A 19,111-nucleotide genomic window follows, 5' to 3' on the forward strand; every position below is an offset into this window, starting at 1 on the left:
TTTTGGGTCAAATATGGACAAACCCAAACGTTGGATTAAAAATTTAATTCAAAAATTTAATTCAACGGCTGGGTTTGTCCATATTTGACCCAAAATTGGGTTGAAACAACCCAGCATTTTTTAGAGTGTATATTTATAGCAATAGCCAACAATGTTCTTTTATGCCAAAAAAATCATTATGATATTAAGTAAAGATGTTCCATGAAGATATTTAGTAAATTTCCTGCCGTAAATATATAAAACATGTATTTTTGTGAGTGAATGCAGCACAATCGTGAACATAAATGCACAACTTTAAAGGAGATTTTCTCAATGTTTACATTTTTTTGCTCCCTCAGATTCCAGATTTACAATAGTTGTGTCTCGACCAAATATTGTCCTATCCTAACAAACCACACATCAATGGAAAGATTATTAATTCAGCTTTCAGATGGCGAATACATCTCATTCTGATTCCGATTCAGATTCTGAACGCAGAAACGAATGGGTTAAATGTGTGCATTTGGCAACGAAGGAGTTAACTGTGCATATGGTAACGAGGGGGTTAACTGTGAGTCCTCAGAGGAAAAAGCGGCCTGTGTCTTTAAAGTTTCTGTAGCAACAGCAGGATCACTTACTCCTGACGCTCCACAGCTCGAGGGGAGTCGGCTCAAGATCTCTGCGCTTTGATAAGGTCCTCGCGCCTCGGTTGAAACTTTCCCCTCACGGACTTTAGCGAGCGGGCACTTTCAGCGACTCGTTGAGCGCATTCGGGTTACAAGCATCGATAATAATAAATAAGTGCGTTTAGGCATTTTTTGGAGCGAGCTGTGTGGTTTTAAAGCGGGAAGGAGAGGAATAGTGCTGTATGTATCTGTCGGGACCGTGCGGTCGGCTGCGCGCTTTGATGTCCGCTCTTAAACCCTGAGCTCAGTCCACACTGGAATAAGAGACCAGAGCGCATTCAAACACACACAGTATACAGGGATCTAGTGTGCTCTTTACTGGAGGAAGTGTACTCTGGAAAACCTCAAATCTGCGTTTGACACTAAACAACATCAGAGGACAAGAGGGCTGCGCGCAATTGGATATATATTGTGGATTATATTTGTTCTGTTGTTGGAAAACTGGGACTTTTGGGGACTGAACTCATGGATGGATGGTGAGTTCGAGCAGTGTGTGTGTGTGTGTGTGTGTGTTCTCCCAGCGCTGGCCCCATGCTATTGCTTTGATGTGCTGTTTACCGACTTTGAAGTCATGTGTCGCTGTGAAATAAGTATTTCTGATAGACACTGCGTTATAACGCGTGTTTGGGGTTTGCATTGTGTTGTTTTGCCGTTAGATTAGAGTGTTTAAAGTGTATTCATGGTGGTGTTATGGGACTTCACCCCCTGTGATCTCACACTTTTGTTTTTCTTGATGGGTTTGAAGTTGAATGCTGCATGTTTTTGTTTTATTCCTCGTGGATTGGATGTTCGACCGCTCTTTATATCCGTAAGGACATTTACGCGGTTTGTTTAATCCTTTAAAACTGAACGAATAGTTTAGAGACGCGTCTATATGTGTTTTTAAAGACTCTTCTGTATGGGTTTCGATGCAGTTGTATATCATATGATGCATTTTAGAGCCCTTTTCATTGAAAGTGTATTATTGTTGTTTTTATTATGATCGTATGTAGTTTTAATATACATTGCGCAATTATACATTCTTTAAGAGTGGTCGTTCTGAACTCGTATCGGTGATATTGGCTAATACTGTACTGTACAGATATACTGTAAGTAAGCGTGCTATCGATTAAATGGGTTCACGTTATTTTGCGCTTTATTGCGATTTCGGAGTCGAAATTTACGCTATATTTCTCTGCACAATTAAACACTGTGAACGGTAAAGTGAAATGCGGTTTTCTTAAGTCGCCGTTTTATGAGCTTATTGATTGAGTTTAGACAGTTGTAGATTTTATTTTCTTCATACAACTCTTGAGTATGGTATGTTTGATCGTTTTAGTTTTGTTCAAAATTGCCAAACTGATCGGCTAAGCTCAGTTTTCTTTGAAGTTTTTCTCGTTTCATCGCGACGAGGTGATTCAGACTGGGCTTAAATAAAATAAAAAAGTAATGTAACCCGGTACGAAAATATTTGATATGATTTTTATTTTTTTATTTTTTTTAAGTTATGAATATCTCATATCTTGCCTGCATTGAATTTAAACCAGGTCGCTTTGATTGCATTCGACGAAGCCGATTGTACACCGCAAGTGCGCACAATGTAGATATGTGTGTCTGAAGTGACTCTTTTGAAGTTTTGGGGCGGATCTGGTTTTGATGAGATCAATACTTTGTGTTTCAGAGAGAAGCTCCCCTGCTGATTTAAGAGAGAGAGGAGATTACAGCTGAGCTTCACACTGAAGGCTTTGCTGCTGGAGCTGCAAGAGCCATGAATAGGACACTAACAGATCCTATGGTCACTAGCTTCAGAGAAGATGACCCACGTCCACCGGTCCCAGGGGAAGAGGGTGAGACGACATGCCACCATCCCAGCAAACTGGCCATGATGAGACCGAAGGATCCTGTGAAAACCATTATGGCTGATCCTCGCTATTCAACAACCAGGAGGGATGAGGAAGGACTTGGGGAACCGGAGGGCAGTGCATCGCCGGACTCCCCTCTTGCCCGGTGGACCAAATCTTTGCACTTCCTTCTTGGGGACCAGGACGGTGCTCAACTTTTCCGGGCATATCTTGAACGTGAGAAATGTGAGGACACTTTAGATTTTTGGTTCGCCTGCAATGGTTTCAGGCAAATGGACCTCAAGGATACCAAAACGCACAGAGTTGCCAAAGCCATTTACAAGCGGTATATTGAGAACAACAGCGTCGTGGCCAAGCAGCTTAAACCTGCCACTAAGACCTTTATTAGGGATAATATTAAGCGTCAGCAGATTGACTCTGCGATGTTTGATCAGGCTCAAATGGAGATCCAGACGGCTATGGAGGAGAATGCCTATCAGATGTTCCTGACCTCAGACATATACCTTGAGTACGTCAGAACCGGATGCGAGAACCCGAGTCATGTGAATCCCAATGGACTAGGAGGCCTAAAACTGGTATGCGGATACTTGCCGATGCCGACTCTAAACGAAGAGGAAGAATGGAGTTGTAATGACTTTAAAGCCAAAGCTTTGGCCACTGTAGTGGGTCTGTCTGCCAAAGCGCTACGGTCACCACCTTCCCTTCGTGCAGCGGAAGCATTAGAGAAAAGCTACAGGTAAGACATCTCTTTTTCACTATAAATTCATAATCCTGCAAAGTTGCTCGGTACTGCTTCGTTGAATCATGCAGCCTAGTGATTAAAGACCCAGTGTTGTAACTGTTGTGGGTTGAAACGCCACAAAGATTGTTTCATCACTGTCCTTGAGCAAGACACTAACTCTTCGGTTACTCCAGAAGGATCAATTCTCTCCGTGAGTGTAACGCAAGTCGCTTTGGATACATATGTCCGGTTAATGTCAAATTAATAAATTGGTAATGAGTTTTTAAGCGTGTTCTACCGTAGCTATTGCACTGAATTCTTGCTTTAAACATGAGAGGCCCTTTCTTGCAAGTTTGGAGCGGTTTGCTCTCACCTGGCTTGCATTACGGCGAGAGAGAGAGAAGGGAAAAAAACATCAATAGAGCAGCTCTTCCTTTCATGTAAATATTGTCTTGCACCAGGCCCTCTGCTGGCTCCACACAGTTTCCTCTGCTTTGAAATTCTTCCGCCGTTAGAGGATCATCTTCAAGGATCAAGGCTAGTTCACAATGCAAAATTGGTTTCAGCCGTCAAATAGATAAAACAAGTTGCACACATAAAAAATGTCACCGCTTTAAAAATGAAACTGTTGTATTTGCTTTGTTATTAACCAAAAAAAAAAAGTATCTAACTCACAAGATTTAGCTGATTTTGATTTAAATAGTCTCTGTTATTGTACTATGTAATGTGTGTTTGACACCTTTAGATGTCTTGACGAGCTGTTGGTTTGGTTGTTCAAAGACGTATATAGTCTGGGTTCAACAAAACACCAGGGGGAAATCTGGTTTGATGAATTAATACCTGTCACGGCACTTGAGGTTGTAAATGAGGTGACCCATCAAGGTGTGGTGCCAGACAAATGTTTATCCGTCTCAAAGACAGCCCGTTGGGAGGGTGATCTTGAAGAAGGTGACAGAACGTTTCATCTCTGCTTATCTTTGTCTGGTTGTTTATGTAGGAGATGATTAAGAACCAGACGAGAGTAAGCAAAGTCTCTCTCTTTTTGATGTTATTCCCTGATTTCTTTTTGAAGAATGCTCCTTGAGCAGTCTGTTTTTCCTCTCTCTTGGGGCACTTTTTTTTTGTTCATCTGAAGCATGTGGAACTTATTTCTCTCTCTCTCTCTCTCTCTCTCACACTCTCTCTCTTTCTGTGTTTCTGAATCGAGTTATTCACAAAACAACACGCAGCAGCGGTTCCTCTGTGAGTCAGAGAGACCGTGGCCTTCATCTCCTCCGTTTCTTATTTACCACCGTTCTCCTCTGATTTTCAACTGCCTCTCTTCGCACTTTTATCTAGGAAAAAAAACCCCGACGGATGGAGAATAAGCACACTTTTTGAGCGAGCGGAAAAGAAGGACAGAGGGGGGCGAGGCACCTCATGAAAGAAAGCATGAATGAGGGGGTGAGCGAGGGAAGAATGTGAACCCAGCTGTGCTAAATACCTGACTCTGAGCGAGAGCTTCCAAAGGTCAGGTTTGAGTTGGGGCCGTAGGCTATAGTCCTGCTGGGTCTCCCCTCACAGCGCTGCTGGCAGTAGGCATTCTCATAAAGAGGAGGCCCTCCTTCCCCCTTCTTCTCTTCTTTCTTTCCGCTCTCTCATGTTCTTTATTTCCCTCTCTCTCACTCTCTTTTGGTCCGACTCAGGTTCTCTACCTCCTCCTCCTCCTATTCCAGTGGAGCAGGAATGTGTCACAGCAGGAGAGAGGGGTATGGAGAGCGAGAGAGAGAGAGAGAGAGAGAGAGAGAGAGAGATTGGGAGGGGTGGGTATGTGGAGGAGGTGCCCTAGCTGAGGAAACAGCACAAGAGAAGGAATGACATGAAACGGGAAAGTTTGGAAGGGGGAGGTAAAGTGAGGAACGGGGTGCTTGGCCCAGACAAAAGGCCCCAGATATGCTCCACTGAGGGGAAGTGGCATTGGCAATTCACACAGATGTGCTGCTCACTTAACTTTCCCCCTGATCAGCCCTCACCGGGCTGCCCCAGGGGGGAGGTGGGGCAAGAGAGATGAAAGGGAAGAGAAGAGAAAAGACAAACTGAGCTTGAGTTACCCCCCCCCCCCCCCCAACACCAAGAAAAAAGACTAGTAAAAATAGCTGGACCGTTTTCACAAACATAAGGGAGGCCATGGTGGAAGCTTTTTGCAAAGTTGTTGTTTTTTGCTCTAAATGGCAAAACTAATATCTGGATGATATCGTAACATTTTCTTTTTATTTATTTATGTAACTGATGTTTTAATCCACATAGTTAAGCCTACTTTACATACTTTCTTGCTTTACTATGGTGGCAACAAGCCGCAGTTGTCAAGATGGCAAACAGGTTACCCTTCAGATGTCTTTCCCATTAACTGATGTTTTAATCCACATTACAGTCCTACAGTTAAGTAAAGTCACCTTTATTTACATAGCGCTTTTTACAATACTGCTTGTTTCAAAACAGCTTTAAAGATATAACGAGAAAGTAATGCAACAAAGTTTGTTTCCAGTAGAAAATAGCGCCATAGTCCAGCTTAAGTAAGCTAGAATCATAGTCTATGCAACTACTTAACATGCTTTCTTGCTTTACTATGGTGGTAACTAACAAGCCTCAGTTGTGGAGATGGCAAACAGGTTAACTTCAGATGTCTGTCCCATTAACTGGATGCGTCACCTTTTTTAAGGTGGCAAAAGGTAGTCAAGCTGTTTATAGCTAGCTAAGTTCCCCTTCAAACTGTTGCTCTGTCTTGACAGTAATTTTCCTGAAAAAGAAAGCTGTCAGTTTTGCCCTATTAGCTGCTGTAGTTCCCTTTGTGGCAAGGCTGAGAGTGCAGCTGAACACATTTCGGAAAGCGATACACTTTTGAACCTTATAGGATCAGTCCCTTCTGAGTAACCTGAGGATAAGTGTCTTGCTCAGTTGTGAATTCATGAATTAACCAAGCTTCCTTCCAGTTACAAGCCTTGAGATTTAACAACTACACCATCCTTTCAACTAAAAAAACTAAATATTTGTTTTTGTCCTTTTAGGTCCTACAGACGCAATGACCCTGGAAACCCCTATCGTGTTGCGTCCGGTTATAGTTTTGCCCCTGCCACCAGTGCCAATGACAGTGAGGTCTCCAGTGATGCCCTGACAGATGACTCGATGTCTATGACAGACAGTAGTGTGTAAGTGTGTACATGTCTCATATTAACCAAAGTAATAAGAAAATGTGTCTTTCTAAAACACTCTTTCTATATTTGCCTGTTTCATAACATGGTTAGCTGCCTACCTAGATAGCACTGTTGATTATCATAGACACATTTGAATGATGCCTAAAAATTAGATCTTGAAAGATTCATGGTATAGTGTATCTTTAGCCTGTGGTCAAAGTATAACATCTCTCTTGGGCTGTTGGCAGACATTGAGTTTAAGTATTTAGTCGTTTAGTCATGATAATGAGATGGTACACATTCAGGTGATACATTGACATTTAAATGTGTTTATGAGATGTTTTTAATGCATTGCTGGAGTCTGGAGGGGCTTGGAGTGGACCCAAGAGTAGATAGAGATAATGTGCTTCCTCTATCCGTTAATTAAAGCTAATGTTTGCAAATTCTTCAGCAGGAAATGATACTGGCTAGTTTGTCCTCCTTTTTTGCTCATGTTCTTTTCCTATATAGCTTTGATCTTCAAGGGCTTTCTTTTCAGACTTTGCACAACATAGTCACCAAAGACATAGTCATTATTTATTGGTTTTGCCATTGTCCCAGGAAAAAAGGGAGGGGTTGGGGGTAACTCGCCATGTGGACTATAAGACACTCATCGAGGTGCTTTGGCAGTAAATTAAAGGAATCTCAACTCGCAGGGAGGTTTGGTATGAGCCCACCGCGGCTGGAACGAAGGGATTCAGTGTCAGCTAGGCCTTTGAGAGGTTAGCCATTTCTGGAGCACAAGAGCAGGTCACCTGGGATTAGGGTGTTTGGGACCCCCATCCCCCAGACGCTCACGTACGCCACCCATTCAACCCCACCTCAGCCTGAAAGCAGCCCTCCCCCCCCTCTGTGTTTGCGGCAGAGGCAATTGTGCGAGTGCATAGCTAAGTGCAGAGAGTGAGAAATAAAGTGCATGCTGGATGAAAGGCTTAACTGAATCGCTTTCAGCCCATTGTTAGGCCCCGGGAGCTTAGAGGGATAAGAGGGTGGCTGGCTGCTTTGAAAATTACTTGCACAAGTGAATAGGAGATTCCCATAAAGCACAGCCAGCCTGTGACACCCCAAAGCTCCCAACAGAGAAAGTGTCTGTGGACAGTGGGCTGATTGAACCAAAGATTAATATTTTGATAGGTGCGACCATTCAGCACTTTTTTTTAAATGAAATGTGCAACTGCTTTCTTGGGTGACTCATACTCATACTGAACTCGAATCATCTCCCATTTGAAGTATAGTAGAAACTGCAGTATAGTACTTACAAGGTTACTACATTGATTCAAGTGAATCCGTGAAATAAAAGTTTATCAAACATTTACTTGTTCTGAAAACACAGATTTTTACTGAATTTTGTTTTGTCTACTTGCTTAAAAGCCCATTGATTTTACCCATATTTAGCCATTGCATTTCTTATTTAATCTTTTGTTTTTATTTGTGCCACTTTGAAGTAGCATACGCGGTGGGAAAAACAGCCTCTGTGTTCTTTATTTGGAGGCTGATTTGATTGGAATAGCTGCGTTTTTATTTGAGTTAAAAGGCACAGCGTTAAATCAGAATCTGAATTCCAGATAAAGGGAGGGAGGGAGCGAGGGAGGGGAGGAGAAGTGGGGGAAATTTTGCTTATATCTTATTTATGGATTTACTTGGACGCTAGGGAATGCCGCTGCGCCGACTTCAAACATTACCTTATCTTACAAACCAGCCTTTTGATGTGCGCAAGATCAGAGGCTGACTGCCGAGCGCTTGCCAAATGAAGATTGGAGCGACGGCTTTATGCGCATGACTGTGAGCTTTCAAAGACGTGCTGGAAACTGCATTTGGGCTAGGTCATACACTTCAGAGTCAGAACAGAGCAAAGGAAACTGGCCTGGCTTAAAAAAAAAAATGAGGCAGAGCGAAGGATGAGAAAGTTGTCTGGATTTAGAGGCAAGAAAGGGCAAGATTGAAGAGGTGGAGGTTTAGGAACATTCTGCCATGGATTAGATGGATTAGGAGTGTTTATGGAAACACGAGACGTCTTTTTATTGTTATTGGTAACGTCATATAGATGTCGGTAGCTGTGCTTGATTGTATGTTGGCATTAGTACGTAGCAAGATTTGTTTTGCTGCCCTACGGCTTGATCGTGGCCCTGGGCGTCTGTGCTGGGCAAAAGTTTGCACTGTTTTCTGGGCCATTATTTCCACAACATATTAAGTGTTGATCTGTTTGTATTTGAGTTTCTTTGAAACACTATTGCTGCTAAAGATGTTTGTGCAGCATGTGTATGTTGGTGTATGAGTATGGGCAGTGAATAACCTTCATCGTTCTCTATGTGTCCTGATAGAGATGCCATCCCTCCTTACAAGCTGGGAAGTAAAAAACAAATACAGCGAGAGATGCAGCGCAACATGAGGATGAACGGCCAAGTGTCTCTACCTGCGTTCCCTGTAAGTGTCCTTGCCATTCTTCTGAACTACACACACAACTCCAACATCACCCCCAATTAAAAAGCATTACCCTCTCACGGTTGTGGACCATTCGTGTTGTTGTGCTCTTTCTCGGATAATGACTCTTAATAAACTGCCACGCCGCACTAAATGAGTCTGTTTTATCCTGAGGCACCAAAATCAACTGTCTCTCTCTGAGAGCGCTTTGATCAGCGGATGAATGGGGCTGACTTCAAGGGAAGTGACAACTTCCAACTGAGCTGCACCCTTTTTAGTCCTCCAACAGCACCCTCCATCCCCCTCTCCCTCGTTTCCTCCCTGTCTCCCTGAAAGCAGAAAAAAGAGAGGGTCAATTTGTGTTTGGAGAGAGGGTTTGGAAAGACAACTTGTTAATGAAGTCAAACAAACCCGTATCCACCCTCCCCATGCCTCCTCATCCTTTCTTACTCTCCTTTTTGTTTCTTTTTTCCTCTTCCCCGTCACTTTGGTCACTCTTTGTGCACTTGTACTCCCATACATGCAATTTCAAGCTCTGTGTTGGAAAAACTTCCCATTTTCTGTGTTGTGTCTCTCTCTCTCTTTTCTTCTCTCCCTTTTTTCTATCTTGTAATATTTCCCTTCTGATTTGGTGCTGACTGGCTGCCTCTCCCGGGATGTTACTTTTAGGCAGCAGGGGCCCAGAGCCGCTGCAAGTCTCACCAGCATCTCGTCTTCCTTTCTTCTCTCTTTCGTCTTTCCCTTCATCTCCACAAAGAGATGGAAAGAGGAAGCCAAATCAAGAAAGGCAGGGCGCAAAATAATAATAAAAATAATAAGAAAGTGATTGAAAATCCTTGTGTGAGACGCACACACATGGGGAAGGAGGATAATGTGGCTACTGTAGCTCAAAGGTGCCCGCTGTCGTTGGGGGGGAATAAATTACCTCGGCGCTTCTGATCTCCCACCGCTTGACTCCTCTAGTGGCGGCACACATCTCACCATCTTACTTTCTCTTCTTTTAATCCCCCTCTCTTTCCTTTTTTCTTTGCCTCCCTCCTTTTTCCCCCTGTCGATATGTGACTTTTATTGCTAGATGTAAAGCCAGTGTCCCTGCCGCCCCTGGTGAGCGTTTGATATTTGACGAGGGCTCTTTGAAGCTGCCTCACTTCACAGGCCGGGCTGATGGCTTGGTTGCACTACAGAGGGAACAAGCCGAGGCTCCTTAGAGCGTGACCAACTGCTCATGCCGGCAGCGGCCCATGCCAGTGGTGTGGGGCATGTGTCTGTGTTTGTGTGTGCATTGGATGGGCAGTGGACTTATGCAGGGAGGGCAGCTGTAGAAATCAACCCCTCCTGTCCTGTCTGGTCTTCTTGCTAATCTGTATCTCTCTCTCTGGTTGTGCAGAGGACGCGGCGGCCACCTAAGGAGATGACTCCCGTGGAGCCAGCAGCCTTTGCAGCACAGTTGATAGCCAAACTGGAGCGTCTGAAGCGGGAACAGGAAACCATGAGCTCCCTGGAGGAGAGACTTCAACAGATTCAGGAGGTTTGTATTGCTGCAATTCTCTGGAAATGTTGTCACTATATCAAATAGTTAAATGGTTAAAGAGTTGAGTTCTGTTTCCTTAAACCAGTGGTCTCAAACTCAATTCCTGGGGGGCCACAGCTCTGCACAGTTTTGCTCCAACCCTAATCAAACACACCTGATCCAGCTAATCAAGGTCTTCAGGACTACTAGAAACTTCCTTGCAGGTGTGAGTTTGAGCTGGTTGGAGCTACACTGGCTCTCCAAAAATTTAGTTTGAGACCACTGCTTTAAACAGTTCCCCTAAATGGCTGTTAGCAAGTATTTCTTTTTAAAATCGCGTTTCTGTGTGCGCTTATAGGAGGAGGAGCGGGATGAATCTGAGGTGTCTGGAAGCAGTGCATCCCACCCTCTGCCTTTGCTCCCTCCTGGGTCTTACGAGGAGGACCCCCAGGCCATCCTGGACGAGCACCTTTCCCGAGTCCTCAAGACTCCTGGCTGTCAGTCTCCAGGAATGCTTCGGCATTCCCCACGCTCCCGCTCTCCTGAACAGCGGCCACTCCCTCGGGGAGGTCCCAGCACCAGGTCGCAGTCTGGCTCTGTGAATGGGCACGTGCCAGCCAAGAGCTTCGTCTCCAGACAGTCAACCAAGCACATCCATCACCACTACATTCATCACCACGCTGGGCCCAAAAGCAAGGAGCAGATCGAGGCGGAGGCGACCCAGCGGGTGCAGTGCCTGTGCCATGGGTCTTCAGATTGCTGTTCTGCCCCTTACATTCGCAGTCGGAGTCTGGGAAGAGACCAGTGTGGCAGCTCTGCAGAAGTGGCCTTGGGGTATACTACAGCTTTTATTCTTTATATTTGTCATTGCTTTTTAATTGTGGCATCCTGGTGTCAATAGATAGAATGGTAACACTTTATTTAGATGGTCCCTTCTGAACATCCCTTCTAAAACTTGTTTTCTTTTCCTGCTGCTAGGCATTGCAGCTCTTTATCCAAGCGTTTGTGTAAATCTGGAGAGGAGGTGAACACGGAAGGGTTGGAAAACAGTCTCCTTCAGTTGCCAGCTGACAGTACAGACCGCTCTCAAAACGTTTGGCAGTGGATCCTGGAGAGCGACCGACAGGCAAAGCACAAGCCCCACAGGTCTGTCTTGCAACTGTGGTTATGTCTATGACTCTTGTTCTCTGAAAATTCTTGTGCATGCGCCTTTGATACTACCAATGTTTAGTTAGGATAATTCACGATTTGATACGTCACGATTCTGAACTCACGATGGATACTATTACGGTACTCAAAGACATATGGTAAAAAATGTACGGTTGATTAAAATGCTAAATTTGGTATTACATTGCGGGTGTAAATGAATGGGCTTGGACTTGTTGCTGGAAACCCAATGCACAGGATAATAGAGACACCAAAATATTCATGATTCTGAGGCTGAAAATACAGAATTATTTTAGATGAATATGCTTGTCAATGACTAGATATATTTAAAATAATGTAGGACACAATTTTCTATTGTGACATGATATATTTGTACACCCCTTGGGAGTAAGCATCCCGTTTTCGTTACTGTATGGAGCAATAGTTTTGTAGATAGAGGCTCACCATCTGGCCTCAGTCTGTGTGCCATTTACTTACACTGTGAATTTGTCTATTGTTGCAGCACTCAAAATGTAAAGAAGTTGCACTGTTTGGATTCCCCACGCACACACACTTGGGGAGGTGGTGGAAGCAGTGGGCATCTCCGTGCCCATCAGCCCGCACACCCCTTCGTTCAGGACCCTGCCATGCCACCTCTACCCCCTCCCAACACCCTCGCACAGCTGGAAGAGGCGCGCAGACGCCTGGAGGAAGTTTCCAAACCCTCTAAACAGAGGTATGAGATCCAGTCTACACCTTTATTTTTAACACTTTGTATGCAATTTCTTTCTAAAAACTCTTGATTGATGTTAAAATTTATTATATGGTTTCCTCTTCACAGGCATTCAACATCAAGCCTTCAGAGAGACAAGAGTCACCCAGTGCCTGTTCAAAATGGCAGTTCAGTGCTTCAAACGGATGAGTACGTATCTCCTTATTGTCATCCTCCTGCACACTACCATTTATTGTTCAATGATGAATGACACACACATGCATGCAGCGCGACAGTCCTCAAATGCTTTGCAGCCATTAGTATTTCCTCCTTTCAAAAACATCTGGTTGTTCTTTCTCTTGGTATCTGGGCCTGGCTAGTATTTAAAGTGTGGAGCTTTGGCCACCTGACGGCAAAACCCTGTTTCATTTTTAATTAGCTGACCTTCTGTCACAGTCTAAGGCTGGGATGCACTTTCTGATGTAGCACTACGAAGTGGAGAAAGGGGCCAATGTAGGGCGTACTTGATCTGTCTAATCTTAGCCATCATTCTCTTTATTCAACTCTCAAATGCAGTACTTTGAGTTTAACAAAGTGATGCTGTCAATCAACTATTGACTAAAACACTGTTCTGTGTTTTTTTTTTAGTGTGCTTAACCTAGACAAATATTAACCTAGTCATGAACTAATATGTAAAGCAATCTTGAAGTCTGATAATTAGGGTTTAGAGTTCAAGTCATTAATCCTACATGAGCAATAGTAACAGTGATTCTGGCCTTAGCAAACACCTTGTTCTGATCTTTAAAGGCCTAGCTAACATTTTACTCTCCTGTGATTTATCTTTACAATTGTTTTCATCTCTGTTCGTCTTTACAGACCGAAAGATCCCAAGAAGATGCCAGGTTGCCACAGTAGTTTGGGCTCAGAGACAGTGGTCACGTACTTCTTTTGCGGTGAGGAAATCCCGTACCGCAGAATGATGAAAACACACAGCCTCACACTTGGACACTTCAAGGAACAACTACGGAAAAAAGGCAACTACAGGTATACTCTCAATTCAATTTTCAACTAGAGAAATTATGTTGGCTGGTTGTTGATATTAAGGCTGCTGAAGACTTTGAATTTGTATATATTAGTTTTGCAATTGGCTGACCCCAAAGAATATTCTTGCGAGGTATTTGTTGATGTGTTTTGACACTGGTTGTGTTGGTCTCTGCAAGACTGCGATGTTTACTGTAAACATTCACATTAGCAGCAAGTATGGAGTTAAGACGACAGGAAAGAGAGAGGGGTGGTTGCACAGAGAAAGAAAGAATGAGGGAATTTTAACTGTAGCCGTTTGGTCACATCTGGTATTGATTTCATCTTAAGGCACATTTAATAAGCAGCTCTTTGAAGCCCAGGCCTTTCATTTGATGCACAAAGACTCGCACACATTTTTCAACAATTGTATCAAGCTACGTTGCTCTCATACATTTGTGTGTGTGTGTGTGTTTACATAAGACTATCATTTTTTTTAATGATTACTTCTCATTTATATCAAAGGCTCTCTTTGTTTTGCCCTTTTTATTTGAATGGGGTACTGTCGGATGGCCGCCAATGGGTTTCCTTGTGCATGTTGTCTCCATAAAAGCCCATTTTAAGCACACCGGAACAATTGAGGAACTTTTGCTGGTAACTACGCTGGTTATAGCTTTTAAATCCCCCTTGACCGAAAATCTTTAATGCGCCATGTTGAACATGCGGTTGCAGGGTTATCCATCCCTAGTTTATCAACTCTCTGTATAAAATAGTTTGTCTGAGGCCTGTATTCTATAAAAATTCCCAATGTTAAGGACCCCTCTCTGACCATGCACATTTTCAAGGAAAAGGGAATTCAAAGCTGAAGGTTTTAATCGCAGAAAATGTGTGGAGTCGGGTCATTTCAACATGGCAGAAATTCAACAAAGAACAGTACTGCCAGAGTTGCCAGACGATATTGGTGCCAGATGTTGCGAAGAGAAAATCTTGCCATATAAAACATGCTCCAATGGAAAGACTTCTTTCTCTTTTTCTTTCTTCTTCTCCCTCTCTCAAACAAATAAGAGCCATGCTGCCCTTTTGAAGATTTTGCGGAGGAGGATATAGCTTATTCTCCAGAAATAAGGATGTAATTATGTGCCATGTTGCAAGGATTCTAGTTTGTCCCTCATTTTTGAAGTTAAGCTTGGGCAGTGGGAAAACAATGGATTGCTTCCGACATATTTAAAGAAGAAAAGAAACTTTGTTCTTGTTGTTTTGATTCACGGTTATTCCTGTGTGTGTTTTATGTGAACTGTTTCTATGACTTGGTGGTGTTTGCTTGTAAAAAAACCTAGCATGCACCGCAGCGCAATTTAGTAAGAGGGGGCATTTTCCATTACAAAGCCAATTACTGAGGCAAACCTCACCACTCCCTCCCCTCCCACTGTTTTCTCTTCCTTCTGGAGGAGGTGGAGATCATTAGTGCATCAGAGGTGGAGGGAAAGAGACAAATCGGACAATAGAAATGAGGCAAAGAGGCTATCCATCAAGGTCAAACACTAGATTAAGCTCAGGCTCGTCCCCATCACAATGTGGTAATGAAAAAAAGTTTGTGTAGACTCCTCGGCACCCAAAAATGTCAACCCTTGTGAAAGATCCCCGTCATTTGCTCACAGAGCTCCCAATTAGACACAAGAAGCCTGATGGTAGATTGGTGGTGGTGTTTAACTGACCCTCTAATTTAGGCTAAAGCAACTCTTTGTCCCCCAAATAGTGGAGTGCAATGCAGGATCGCATTAGTGTGTGATATGGATATTTGGTTTCGCTTTAGTTTGATGGTCCCTTTCACACATTCTATTGACTATAAGTAGCGTCGCACCTACGTGTCTACTAACTCTCATTAGCGTGTTAGTAGAGTATTAGTAGACTGGTACGGTTAGGGTTACAATAAGTTGACATGTACTTGCAAAGGTAATTATAGTCAGTGTAATGTCTGTTGGAGGACCATCACAATAACTTTGCAGACTAATGCTCGAATGAGAGTAAGTTGACATGTAGTTGCTTATAGTCAACCGAATGTGAAAAAGGGACCATCAACATAGTGTTACCGGATATTTAAGGCGAGACACTACAGGTAAATAGGGTACAATTTTAAAATATCACCATGAAACTTCCTCAGTTGATTACTTACACAAGTTCATAAAAAAAATGTATTACAAGTTTTTGAAATTTGTATGTTTAATTATGCAAATTAGGCATTATCTTATTAAATATGCGCACTTTTGCATACATTTTCGGTAGATAGATCTGAACATATGATAAAGCCAGGTGCAAAATTATTTTTTCATTTTGTTTACACACAAGATGCAAAAAGATGTTCAGAGGGATTTCAGGATATATGCTTTCATCTCCTAGGAAATCTAAATATACTGTCCACAGTCTTAAATCGATTTTCGCCATATTTTTTTTATTAAAATGTCCCATAAATCAGGCCAGGAATGATTTATTAACAAACCCCTCTGAGCATATCTTCAGAATACTGCTAAGTGTATAACTGGAGAGTTTGGTGAACATCGGCTGAGATGTTTATACTGGAGAATGACAAAAAACTCATTTTGAGAAAAGGCATTTAAAGATTTATGTAAAAATTCATACTTTTTTTAGTGGAAACAACTATTTACTGACACAATATCTCATCAAATCATCAGCAACAACAATACAAACCACCTAAATCACATCAACACTTATAAACACAGCATTTATGGCCTTCAACTGAGCAGAAAAACAGTCAAAAACACACATCTGAATGTCAGAGCGCGTCACGTGATGCGTCTGAACCAATCACGGTGTCAGAAATTGACATCAGCCAATGAGATTTCACTTTTAGAGTTAAATGCCCATTGTACTTTCACGATTGGTTGCAATGCTGGGATGGAAGAAGGCCCTTTGACCTATAGATCTACATGTTTCTGAATGCCATCCGCAGTTTGTTGACCGCACACTTGCTCTGTTTCAGGTACTACTTCAAGAAGGCCAGTGACGAGTTTGAATGCGGCGCTGTGTTCGAGGAGGTCTGGGACGACTGCACCGTTCTGCCCATGTATGAGGGCAAAATCCTCGGCAAAGTGGAGAGAATGGACTAGATGAACACGACGGCCCACATGTGGACTTTACCCAGCACTCAAGACTTAACTCGAAGAGCAGAAAACGGACGTTTTAATGAAGCTTAAGAAGTTTAGACGTTTGGCGTACCCAAGCTATTGAAGGAATACTTAGCCTATGAAGTACAGAGGGATCTGAACCAGCAATGCATCGTGAGAAATGTGTTCCTTTGCTTCGGAAAACTACGAGAGATGTTATGATGACCAATGAAGATGCAGTCAAACCACTTGCTTGTTTGGACATGCCAACATTGGTGTGTTACCTTACTATGAACTGCTGACCAGCATTTGTGATAAATATAAATGTGTATACATGTGTTGAATGCGAGAATGTGTGCATGTGTAATACAGAGGTGCTCATATGTACACAAAGTTATAATATGCTTCTGTCACAAGTTAAAGACTTTATTGCTATTTATTGAACTGTCATTCCCCTCATACCTGTGTTCAGATGATGGACAAGCTGCTTATTTTGATTGGGAGATCTTTCCAATGTTATACATGCATGGACGGATGTCTAGAGTCACGTCACCTTAACTCAAAAGACTGTACCAGGAATTTTCTCCTCTTGCCAATGAGAACGAACCTCTCCAAACCTCTCTGCTGATTGGGTGGACATTTCTACCGTTTAACGCCCAGTTAATAGTTGTTGCATCTTTAGTGCCTTTGGTTTAAGGTCCAGACATTGCACAGGAACCAATAGCCTTGTCCTGGAACCTGTTCCAAAACTCTTATTAAAAAAATAAATAAACACAGTAATAGGAAGTCATACTATTGAAAAAATCTTAAATTCAGCAAGGTCTGAGAGAGAGTGTGCATGGAAAGGGTTAATGTCCTGTGTAAACGTTGAGTGGAAAGGCCTGGAGTTGGATAAATTGGCATGAGCGGATACAAACATGCCATCGCGAGTGTATTATACAGTACCTGTGCCTACATGGATACCATGCTGTGTGCTGCCCTGTTTCAGGGTGTGAATATTCCCTTGCTTTTCTGAGGGGTTTATGTTTAAAATAAGTTTTTTATGCTTTGGATATCTTGTAATCATGACATTACTTTTCAGTGTTTTCCTCCCCAAATTTTGTTTGTGTTCCACTTAAAAATGTAAATTATGCATTATATAGAGCTTCATTTTAAAGACGACTTGGTACTTTAATTATTGTAATTATGAAGAGATGTAGCCTTTATTAAAAGTTATATTTTTTAAATGAACGCCAGCATGTGTGCGTGCTTCACTACTGTGTGTCTGTGTTTGGTTGAGTTTGTTCGAATGATTATTTTGTTTTCATTTGAAAATGATTCCCTGGGGATCAGAAGAAGTCTTTTCTGCTCACCAAGGCTGCATTTATTTGATTAAAAATACAACAAAAAAAAGTTAGATTGTTAAATATTATGATTTTTTTTTCCTAATTTCATTTATTCCTGTGATCAAAGCTGAATTTTCAGCTTCATTACTTCAGTGTCACATGATCCTTCAGAAATCAGTGTAATATGCTGATTTGATGGCCAAGAAACATGAATTATTATTATCAATGTTAAAAAGTTTTTTTTGGGGGGGGATTCTTTGAATAGAAAGTTCAAAAGAACAGCATTTATTTGCAATTTATAATATTACTAAATATTCAATGTCTTTACTGTAACTTTTGATCAATTTTATTCATCCTTGATGAATAAAAGTATTGATTTCTTAAATTTTTCCCCCTAAAAAATAAAATAAAAATTCTTACTGACCCCAAACTTTTGAACGCTGGTGTATAATGTTACAAAAGATTTATATTTCAGATAAATGCAGTTCTTTTGAAATTTCTATTCATCAAAGAATCCTGAAATAAAAATGTAAATAACTGTTTTCAACATTGATAATAATCATAAATGTTTATTGAGCATCAGATCATCATATTATCCTGATTTCTGGAGGATCATGTGACACTGAAGACTGGAGTAATGATGCTGAAAATTCAGCTTTGATCACGGGAATAAATTACATTTTAAAGTATATTCACATAGAGAACAGATGATTTACATGCTAATAATAAGTCACAATATTATTATTTTTTCTTTTTTTTTTATCAAATAAATGCATCATTGGTGCGCAGAAGAAACTTCTTTTAAAAACATAAAAAATCTCACCGATCAAAACCTTTTGGCCACTTTAAAAAATGTTGGGTTGTTTAACCAAATTTTGGGTCAAATATGGACAAACCCAAATGTTGGATCAAAAATGCAATTTAAAAATGTAACCCAATGGCTGGGTTTGTCCAAAATTGGGTTAAAACAACCCAGCATTTTTTAGAGTGTAGTGTTTGTCCACCAAAAATTCTGCAAAATGGTCCACATATCCATTTGATAGTATGACTGATAATAACAATATAATTTGAGAAGGTTTTCAGTCTCCACTTTGAGGACAGTCCTCACACCCTACAGTGAAACTTGTCTAACTTTTACTATTCCACACATTTCCCCTAAAATCCTGACCCAAAAAATGCTCAAGTCTTCATGTTTAGCTTTAACCTGCTCGTGATCTTAAAGTTACACTTATACTTTTACCAGTTGACCTCCTCCTCGCTGTTTTAGACTCCTCTGAGGCCAGATTTAGGGTCTCTGACAGGAAGTTTGGTAAGGACAAGATGAATGATAGCATGAGGATATCATAAAGAGACTCCCTGATTGGCTGTTAATCCCATCCATTAAAGTGCATGCGGGGTTCCTGCCAGTCGGGGGTAGCG

General features: G+C 41.9%; 1 protein-coding gene across 3 annotated transcripts; it reads left to right on the forward strand.

Annotated features, from left to right (window-relative positions):
* The first annotated feature begins 615 nt into the window (after window positions 1–615).
* axin2 (axin 2 (conductin, axil)) lies at window positions 616–17,601 on the forward strand. 3 transcript variants are annotated; one of them, XM_079625932.1, is made up of 11 exons: window positions 616–1,141; window positions 2,326–3,242; window positions 6,272–6,412; window positions 8,758–8,860; window positions 10,245–10,385; window positions 10,726–11,201; window positions 11,346–11,513; window positions 12,037–12,249; window positions 12,355–12,435; window positions 13,102–13,269; window positions 16,244–17,601. In XM_079625932.1, exons 2-11 carry the CDS (start codon window positions 2,413–2,415, stop codon window positions 16,368–16,370), a joined length of 2,448 nt encoding a protein of 815 aa, XP_079482058.1. In that variant the 5' UTR covers window positions 616–1,141; window positions 2,326–2,412; the 3' UTR covers window positions 16,371–17,601. The 3 variants fall into 3 exon arrangements, with proteins under 3 accessions (XP_079482058.1, XP_079482059.1, XP_079482060.1); XM_079625933.1 differs by lacking the exon at window positions 616–1,141 and adding an exon at window positions 1,349–1,473; XM_079625934.1 differs by lacking the exon at window positions 616–1,141 and adding an exon at window positions 1,733–1,753.
* The last annotated feature ends 1,510 nt before the right edge of the window (window positions 17,602–19,111 follow it).

The sequence above is a fragment of the Phoxinus phoxinus genome, assembly GCF_949152265.1.
Source record: "Phoxinus phoxinus genome assembly, chromosome: 1".
NCBI lineage: Eukaryota > Metazoa > Chordata > Actinopteri > Cypriniformes > Leuciscidae > Phoxinus > Phoxinus phoxinus.

Coding starts and splice junctions, on each gene's coding strand:
- axin2 (XM_079625932.1), top strand. CDS start 2,413: ATGAATAGGACACTAACAGATCCTATGGTCACTAGCTTCAGAGAAGAT. Junction 3,243..6,271: donor GCATTAGAGAAAAGCTACAG/GTAAGACATCTC, acceptor TTGTCCTTTTAG/GTCCTACAGACGCAATGACC. Junction 12,436..13,101: donor TCAGTGCTTCAAACGGATGA/GTACGTATCTCC, acceptor TCGTCTTTACAG/ACCGAAAGATCCCAAGAAGA.